This window comes from Centrocercus urophasianus, unplaced genomic scaffold (genome assembly GCF_019232065.1).
Source record: "Centrocercus urophasianus isolate 14NV4802_14NV808 unplaced genomic scaffold, USGS_Curo_1.0 seq_999, whole genome shotgun sequence".
Classification (NCBI taxonomy): domain Eukaryota; kingdom Metazoa; phylum Chordata; class Aves; order Galliformes; family Phasianidae; genus Centrocercus; species Centrocercus urophasianus.
Window position 1 is genome coordinate 4,238 of NW_024885642.1, and position 9,797 is coordinate 14,034.

Below are 9,797 nucleotides of genomic sequence, written 5' to 3' on the forward strand. Positions count from 1 at the left end.
ATTAGCCTCCCCACGTCCCCAACCTCAACCCAACAACTGTGTGCTCAGCTGCTTTGCAAGAGTCCAGTCAGTTCCGCGCAGCCCGGCGACGCCATGCAGCCATCTCACGCACAGCCCTGGAGCTGGGAGCAGCACTTCCCTTCCCCTCCTTGTTTTTGGTGAGGTTTGTCACCTTTCTGGTGAGTTGGCTTTGGGTTCCGGCCCACTGCCGCTCTGCAACCTGAGATGGAGACGGGATGGAGTGGGAGATGCTCCCAACATCACACACCAAAAAGCTGCGCACTGCTGGCCAAACCCATAGGCAAAATCCTAGCTCAACAGCTCAACACACATCTCTTTTCTCAAGACAAATCCTTTTTTTTTTTCTTTTTTTTTCCCCTTAAATTTAATACTGGGGACATCTGATACCAGTTCACTATGTTCAGAACTGCTTCAACCTCCCCCTCACGAGCAGAAGGTGGCTGCGGTCCTTCGCCGTGACACCTCCCAACGCTCATCCCTACCAGACTCTGAGCTTTCAAGCACTATCCACAATGCCTCATGTGAATTTTGGGCACCGTGCACCTAGAAATTTCTGAATGGTTGCCCCAGACAATAGGAGCATCAGCCACTGGCAGCAGGAACCCCGCTCAGCTCTCTCCTTGGCATCAGCCCCTGCCCTGGGCTTGGAGCTCTTTGTCTTCCAGCTCTTTCAAGCTAAGAATTAAGAGCTGGCATTGGCTGTGCTCATCTGCGTTCATTATGGAGAGCAGGGATTACAAGCTTTATGATATTTCAGTTGAAGACGGATGGATCCCTGCAGTGAGAAGCACAACCTCCACAAGAAGGACTTCAACCAGGTGATGGAGCACCCAACGTCACTTTCTCGCAGCGCGCGAGCAAGTTTCCAGCCTTTGGGAGAACGCTGCTGTTGCAAAGATTTTGTGCCAAGTCTGCTTTTTGGGGGAAGTTTGAAAGCTTTTTGGGAAGAGCCACTGCTCTGAACCCAGTGCTGCTCCATGAGTGCTCTGGGGGCTCTGCTGATGGAAAGGCCTCACTAAGACCCAAGGGTCAAACCTCAATCTCCCCCTGGGAGAACAGCATCTAGAAAAAACGAGCAGCCAAGGGGTGAACACAGCACCTTCTACGTGGGTAAAGAGCAGGGTGGCCACACTCGGCCCCAACACCCAACACACACTTCTCTGTCCCAAATATCCCAAAGCACGCTCCTCTGCCTCAAACACCCCAATGCGCATTCTGGGTTTATGAGTTTTGCTGACAGAAATCATCTTCCTAAGCACAGCTGCCACCCAAGCAGGAGGCAACCTCTCCATCCACAGCTTGAGATATTTCATCACCACACCTTCACCTGCCCCAGACTTCACCCAGCACGACGACAACGACAGAGATGCACAAATCAACACCAGGTTCCACCAAGCAATCCGTCCCCTGCACCAAGGATCATGAGGAGTTGGCCAGCAAAAGGGTCTGTGGCTTCACTCACCGTCTCTGTAGGACTGCAAGGACTCATCTCCCCAGGATGGGGGGAATGGGGACAGAGGAGAGCGTGGAATGCTGCACTCGGAGATGGGGGTCATGCTCTTGCGGGGCACGAAGCCGTGCGGCTCTCGGCCCGGGGACGAGGGCTCCGCTCCCACCGCCGCCTGCAGCATGGGGTACTCCGCCGAGTTGGCCAACAGCTCCTTGAGGATGTTGATGGGCGAGATGGTGAGCTCCCAGTTGGTAATACCAAAGTCTCTCAGGTGGGCCCTGGCGTGGCTGGAGAGCCCGGCGCGCGTGTCGAAGCCGGCCCCGCAGAACTCGCATCGCATCAGGCTGAACGTGCTCGGGTCAAAGTTTGCAACTGAGGAAAGAAGGACAGAATCAGTGGGTAAAAGTTTGGATCGAGCCTCTGGGAGGGGGCTGTTAGACCCAAAAGAGCCATGAGATGCACCATAGCCATCAAAGCTGGCCACGGCGCCATACGTACCCGTAGTCCGGGGGGCGGTTTCTAAACCCCACCGATTAAAGCAAGAAAATAGAAAGCACGGCAAATTGAATACATACTACCTTTTTTCTTCTTCTTTTGGAAGGAAAATTTTTGCTCAATAGCTTTCACTTCTTCCGCCGAGATGAAATGCCGGACGTTGTAGCTCACCCCAACACGGTTGAGGTGGCCCCGCACGTGGTTCGCCAGCCCAATGCCGTTGTGGAACCGATCCGGGCAGTACGGGCACTTCCTCTCCTCGTTTTTCAACATGGGCGAGTCGGAGTCCAAAAAGTCATCAAACTCTAAAGGAGAGTCCAACAGGAGCACATCCAAGGGAAGAGGCTCTTCCATCATGAACTCCCGCGATGGGAATGCTGTTTTCTTCTTGTAGGGCTTTGCCCGGGGCCGCTTCTTTGCTTTGGGGTGTGGGTTGACCTCCTCCAGCAGAACGATGGGCACCATCATCCGCAGCTGCTGCTGCTGCTCTTCGGAGGCAATCGAAGGGTCCGTGGCTCTCAGCGTGTCTCTGTACGTCCTCTTGAGGTCCAAAGCAGCTTGAGGGATGGTGACGGGTTTGGTGACTCTGTGCTCCATCAAGTCCGTGTCCGCGGCCATGGAGAACTCCCCTTCCACGCCCCCCACCTCGTTGATAAACATCCATTTGTGCCTGACCTCCTCCAGTCCAGTTGAGTGACTCCTCAGACCATCGCCTTCGGCTTCAAGCTGCTGAGCTGCTGTTTTTTTTTTTCAGGTGCTGCAGAGCAAACTGCGAATAAGCCTTTGTGGAGGAGAGCCCCAGGTTTTTGTGGCGGGCAGCATACGGGGCCGCTTTCCTGGCATGGAACCCCGACGTCACGTAGTCCTTTTTGCTGCCCCCGTTGCTTTTGTTGAGTCTTGGGTGATCGACGGTGAAACTGTGCACGTCGTAATGCGACGCGCTTTCTCGGTGGGGCGAAGGGAAGAGCTGGTCTGCTTTGCCAAAATAATCAGTCTCTGCAAAGCAGCCTGTCCTGGCGGGGCTGTAGGCATCCCTGCTGGTTCCCGGTTGGTTGGGATCTTCCTCGTACACCTCTGCATCCCAAGAGAGGTGGGAATGGGCGTATTTCATGTGCTCTTTGAGGATGTTCTCGTTGGGTGCCGGGAAGCTGCAGAGCACGCAGGTGCTAAGCCCTTTGCCGTGCGGAGGCGCCTGCACTTGCAGGGCCAGGTGCTCGTTGGGTTTGAAGTGTTTGTACATGCTGTGCACGGGGCTATCCTGCAGCTCTCCGCTCCCGTAGAGATTCAGGCTCTTCGCTCCTTGGTCCTTCCTCTCCTTGACGTGCATCTTGGCGTGCTGCACGAAGATCTTGGAGGAGTTGGTGCCAAAGACGCACTTGGGGCACTGCAGCCGGGCTTCCCGACCTTCATCCGGGAACTCGTTCAGCTTCTGGATCTCCTCGATGATTTTTTCCCTGGATTCCTGGTGGAGCCTTTTGTGCTGCTCCAGGGACGCGAGGTCCCCGAAGGCCCACCCGCACTCATTGCAGCAGAACTGGCACTGCCCTCCGAGAGCATCCCCCTCTTGGTCCCTCCCTGGCCCGCGGTTGTGCTGGAGCATGTGATCCATCAGGTGCTCCTTCTTCTTGAAGTAGATGCTGCACTCGATGCACGTGTACACCGTGGGATCCTCCTCAGGACCCAGCTCCTCTTTGCCCTGCTCCTCCACCAGCACGCTGCACACATAGGGCCTCATCTCCACATCATAGGAGCTGCAGGGAGTGGGCTCCAGGGACATCAGTGGGATCCTCTCCACCGAATCCTCAGAATTCACCGTCCACGACTGCTTGCCGATGGCGAGGTCGGTGCTGAGCTGCAGAGCTGGCTTTGGGATGGTCCACTCAGCTGCGCTGAGCGCACCCATCTCACCCGCGTCCGAGTCGACCCCCAGCCCCCTCCTGTGGGACGAGGGGGTCTCGAGAGTTTTGGACTTGCTGAGGACAGGGTTCAGAGACTTCCTGAACACCGTCGGAGTCAGCGGAGGAGGCACTTCACGCACAGCCTGTCCCCGGAAGGGTACGTTGGTTGCTACATCCGTCGGCTTGCTCACATCTTTGTAGTGAGGACTTGGGCTTCTGTTGGGTCGAGAAATCCAGTCGACCCTCTGTGTCCCCCTCCTGCTTTTCTCTAAGTGCTCTTTGCCGACGCCTTCAAGTTGCTTTGGTTCAGGTTTAAGGTATTTCTCCTCCCCACCCCCCACCGGTGGCCCCGTGCAAGGGTTGGGTATCCCGGCTGCCGCCATGCCAGCACCCAGCTCCTCGGCGTCACTCTCCAGGTCCTCAGGATCCACCCGCACCGTATTTACAACCTGGGGATCCCCAGGGAATGTCGACACATCCTTTGAGTCCTTCAAGCTAGAGAGTCTCTCTAAAGTGCTTTCTTCTCTGCCATCGCCTCCTCGCGTCTCCAGGGCGGAGGTGTCCCAGGGCACGCTGCCGGACACCGTCATGGCACGCAGCTCCAGGGAGCTCCTGGCGTCTGCTCTGTACAAAGCCTTCTGGAACTCTAAATGCTCCTCGGTCTTGGAGCTGCAAAAGAAGTTTGGACAGTTAACGGCTGGTTAACAGCGATGTTTCTCCTGTATCGCCCCAAACATCAAGGATTTAGGACCAAAGAAAAAAAACGCGCTCAAAGACCACTCGTCCCACCCCCCCTCCGTTGGCCATTGGCCTTTTACCCAACGGTGATGCGTGGTGCCAACAAGTCAAAGAGCAGGACAGTGAGCTGCATGAAAACAGGACTGACGTGCCAACGTGGACCACACCAAAGGCCTGTGGGACCAAAGGACAACTTGTCCCCATCATGAAGTGCAAGTCTCTCTCTGCAGCACAGGGGGGGGGAACGCTGACCATCCTCCATCTTTCCTCCCTGTTGCAGATACCCTCAAATCACACCGGATTGAGTTGGTTCCTCCCCCAAATCCTCAGCAGGACCCCAAACTTAGCAAGACCCCATCAAGCAGCTGGAAAACAAGTCTCCGTGGGGCAACTCTACTGGTGGACTGGGTGGCACAAGGCCAACCAGGTGGTGCTGTTGACACCACCACCACAGCAAAGAGAGGTGTTGGGTTCTGGAGAGCATGCCCGTGGGCAAACCAAATGGCTTCTGAAGTCCAATGTTTGGGCTTGGAAGCTTTTTCCCCCATATGAAAAAAAAGGGGACCGCAAAGGTGCAACGAAGGTACGCGATGTTCTTCAGGATGCCCCAAGGGATTGGAGACATCTGCACAGTGAGACAGAGCATCGAGCCCTTCTGCAAGGGTGGTGGGAGGCTCGCTAGGGAAACCAAGAAATCCAAAAGCACCTGATGACCATATTCAGGATTCTGAAGAGAGCCCGAGCAATCCAGATGCGCCCAGAGAGCAGTCATGACCCAAATCTCAACCAGAACATAAGGCCCAACACCAACAGGGCCCACACAGGAGGAAGAGGACATCTCCATTGGCAGCTTAGTGGGGTCTGGAAGGTGCAAGCAGACCCCAACCCGCGGCCCAAGGCTTGGGGCAGAGATGGGAAGACAGAGGAGCTAAGGGTGCCACAAACTCCCATCCACACCGTGCTGATGGAAGGGATGAGTGGCCAAGAGCACCACGTCCTGGTGCTCTGCTGAAACCACTCCCAAGGGAAGAAACCCTGAGCCTCAAAGAGCCCAAGGACTCAAGATGCTGTGCAAGGGGCTGCCCCAGGCCAGCAGAACACTATCTCACGGGTCAGGCTGCCAGGAGAACAAAGCATCTTTCTTTGTTAGGGACAGCAGGGCTTACAGTTCCATGCATTTCTCATCATTTTTAAACCTATTTCCTAACACGCAGAATTCAGGGGCAAACCAGCTCCTGCACTTGCCTTCCCGGCTCCAAATCTTTCCCTATTCTCTTTTCTTTTGCGTAAACACACAGAGAAATTGAGAGGACGGGCTCTCCATCGTCTGCGGTGTGGTAGCAGGGAAATGCGATTCCCATATGCACCACAAACGTGATTAAAAATAACTCGCTAAGGAAACCGCTGGCCCAGGAAGGATCATTCAACAGCAGATACTAAAATAAACCCATTAAAACGTGCCAGGCATGGGCTGTGTCACCGAGCGAAAGCTGAGGGAGAGCGATTCCCATAAGGAGCCTCGGGCTGCCACCACTCAATCTGCTTTCTCCAGCGTGCTCAGAGGTGTTAGGGACACCCCAAGGAGCTTGGGGACGCCCATCTCAGCAGCCGCCTCTTCCCCCTGCGCCAGGGATGGCCCCAAGAGAGCAAAGCAGAACTGAGGTGTTCCAAAGGGCGAAGTGGGACGGGCAGAAGAAAGGGGTCGTGGTGGGAAGTGGTGAAATGAAGCTACGTGGGAACAACCAACAGTGCGTTGGAGAAAGGGAATGGCGCTGGCCTGGTGGTCGGGACGACCCTCTTTGGGGACAGCCAAGCAGAAATTTGGGGGTTTTGTGCTGTTAGCAAGGGGAGATGCTCTGCAACATCCCCAGGGCACTTACCCGAGTTCGGTCCTGTGAGCTGGGGCTGGGACAGCACCGGAGAGGGCAGGATCAGGCTCATCTGCAACAGAGAGGAAAGCTCCAAGGTCAGTGCCCAAGTGAGGCTCCTGCAGCGCAATTTGCAATCAACGTGATTTGGGTGTCGGAAAGAAAAAGCTTTCCCAGCAGATCAACCCCTTCTGCTCCTGCTGCCCTGTCCTGCTACGGCCGGGTCCGGATTACGGGAGGATTGCTGAGCCACACTTAAGAGGGTTTAATCCCGCGCGAAAGTATTTGGTGGATAATCGTTCCTGCAACTAAGCAGGCGAGAGGGGAGATGTGCACGGCTCCAGCCGCGCTCCTGCCAACCTGGAGGGGTTGGTTTTGTCCACTCTGCAAAGCAGACGGCATCCCATGGGCTCTGGTTTCTCTGGGTGCACAGCTGAGCATCATTCTGGGCTTGGTGGTGCTGACCACACATCTCCAACCCTGCTTGGGGGCTGACAACGCACGGGTGAATCCTGCTGAGCTCTACTGGGCTCAGATGGACCAGGAGCAGCCCTGAAGAAGTGGGAAAACTTTTGTCGGTGTCCAAGAAGGATGCGTGAATCCCGCCTGGACAAGACTGCAAGCAGAGAGAGGACTGGGCACAAGAGCCGTGCGCACACTGCAGCTACGGAGCCAAGAGTTGGACTGGATGATCCCAATGGGCTCCTTCCAACTCAGGATATTCTACGGTTCTTATGAATGTAGCTGACCTCCATCCCCTCCCTGAATGATGCAGCCACTTGTAGATCATGTTTGTTTCGCAGATTGCTGCTTATGTGCCAGAAGTCGAGCGCGACGGCCCAAGGAATTTGGGACCACCATTATGGAGACGAAGGAGGCAAGGCACAGGAACGTGAAAAGCCATCGCTGGTTTTCCACCCTAACATCTCAAGCGAAGCACACAAGAGGTGAGAAGCTTAAAGCGAGGATCTCTTAGAAGGAGATGATGGGTTTTGAGGTCTTTCACCTGGATGGGGCCACCGTGGCGATCCTTCATCGGCGCAACCAGAGGACGCAGAGAGGTGGCCTTGAACTCCAGCAGCTCAGGTTTTTTTTTTGGCTTCAGAAGCATTTTGGAAAAGCCCGTTGGGATGCACGGCCAAGCTGCGAGGTCACGGGGGACAAATAGTGTTCATTCAGGAAAGCCTGAGTCACTGACCATCCCGGCCAGGCACGTGGGGGAAGGGATGGGAAAACCCTCCTGAACGGGCAGACTGTAAAACGCTTCCAAAAAGAATCAAACCGAAAGCGACCGTGAGGAGAAGGGAAGCTGACGGAGGGGACGGTCGGGTGAAGGGACGGGCAGGAGCCTTCCAGGGGCTCTTTGTTCCACAGAGCTCCAGCGTGGCTCCTATTTTTAGCAGCTGTCTCCTTTAGAGGAAAACACGCCGTGATTTATCTTCCTCCTGATGAGCACGTAACTGTGCTCCCTGCAAATCCTGGTTTCTTGGAAACAGCGAGAGATGAGGGAGTTTAATGTCTTGGACTTAGCAAGCTCACGTTTACCCTCTATGGTAATCCAGTGAGAGCTGCTCCTCCGACCACGGGAGCGCAACTGCAGCTTCTCCCAGGAGAGCAACGCGGCAGCCACAAGGTCAACAACTCTCATCCGATGGATCCACTACATTAAAAGGACACGGAACCGTCAGAGGGCATCCAGGGGAGGGCACGAAGACGGCGCTGGGTCTAGAGGGCAAGACGAGGAGCAGCCCCGGGCCACTTGGTTTGTTTAGCTGAGAGGAGACAGACACCACGCTCAGGGTTGGGGCTTTGGGAGCTCTCATGCTGAGCGGGGAGTTGGACTTGATGATCCTATGGGTCCCTCCCACCTCGTAAAATTCTACAGTTCTATGGTTTTTCCTCTACACCGAGAATGAGAGCCGCCAAGACACCGAGACGCTTTCGAACATCAAGCAAACACGTGAGCTTGCAGCAGCCAAAACACACACAAAGGGCAGAGATAAGGGAAACCAGCACTGTTCCCAGTGTGGAACGGTTACACCGGGATCAGGAGCTCTCCTACACACGGTGAACCCACTCCCAGATGCATTCAGCAAAGGTTACTCGCAAAACTCATTTCAAAGGTCACAAATTGAGTAATAATGACATCACCATTCGGGCCAAAAGCGCTCCGTTTCACCAAGGTCACTGCAGGCAGTGCTGATAAGCAGAGGTTTAACAGCATGCTCACAAGGCATGGCTTCACCTAAACCGTCACCACCACCACCCAGCAGCACAAGGACACACTGCAAAGTGCTTTTCCACACCCAAGTGTCGGATCCTTCCTCCCCAGAGGGTCTCCAAGGGCTCTTCTCTACAGGATCCCTTCCACCCAAAGGGTCTCCAAGGATTCTTTTCTATGGGATCCTTCCTACCCAAAGGATCTCCAAAAAGGTCTTCCTTACGGGATCCTTTCTACCCAAAAGGCTCTTCCCACCCTGGGATCCTTTTTTCTTCAAATAGTGTTGCCCTTGCAGTGATGTTGGTGCATCCAATGTCCAAAAAACTAAGTCCAGCAAAGGCCCCCAGCCATGGGTGACAGGAGGACTCAATAAATGGAGACAAGCAGGGGAAAACTGGGAGTGTTCAGCTTCCAGGTGAGGGCAGGAAGGTGCTGCCTACAGCCACTAACTGGAGGGTGTGAAGATGGAGCCAACCCCCTCCTGGACATCCACAGTGAAAAGAAAAGAAAGTCACAACACAGGAAACTCTTCCCACAGCCCAGCTGTGGGATGCAGATATCTCCACCCCTGAAGACGCTCAAAACTCGACCGCATGAGGTTTGAACAACTCAAACAATTCTGAAGGCGGCCATAGCCTAAGCTCAGGGTTCAAAGCAATGATGTCTTTTGGATGGTGGTTTCCCTCAGCGCTACCCCAGCTAGAAATGATGAGATGCTCTGGAAGAGTTCAACCAAGAAACGATATTTTCCTTGAGGTCTCATACACAGCTCCCAAAGAGGTCTCAAGCAACAGCCCAGAGGAGCCTGCAGGAGTGAGGATTTAAAGGAAATCCATAAAAACATTATTTCCTAAACTTCAAAAGCTGTCAATCTGTGTAAGGTCCATCATCTGCACGCACTGGAAGGATTCCCCTCCAACACACAACCCTCCAGGATGGCAGCGAGGATGCCTACCTGACCTCCAAAGCCCGTCTGCACCCTGTATCTCAGCAATATGGAATGGGGAGGGAGGGAGGTTCAGCCCAGCCTTCAGCCTCCCGATCAACTGGGCTCTTCCTGAGGGTGAATACTTGGTGCAGACCAAAACCAGACTCTCCCAAAAACA

The 9,797-nt window shown here is 54.7% G+C and overlaps 1 protein-coding gene across 1 annotated transcript; it reads right to left on the reverse strand.

Annotated features, from left to right (window-relative positions):
- Positions 1-251: 251 nt before the first annotated feature.
- LOC122171834 (protein Wiz-like) lies at positions 252-7,506 on the reverse strand. Its single transcript, XM_042839608.1, is given in 5 exon segments — positions 252-1,843; positions 2,047-2,716; positions 2,718-4,533; positions 6,483-6,601; positions 7,477-7,506. Coding segments are annotated over 5 exon segments (3,003 nt in total). The 3' UTR covers positions 252-1,475.
- Positions 7,507-9,797: the final 2,291 nt, after the last annotated feature.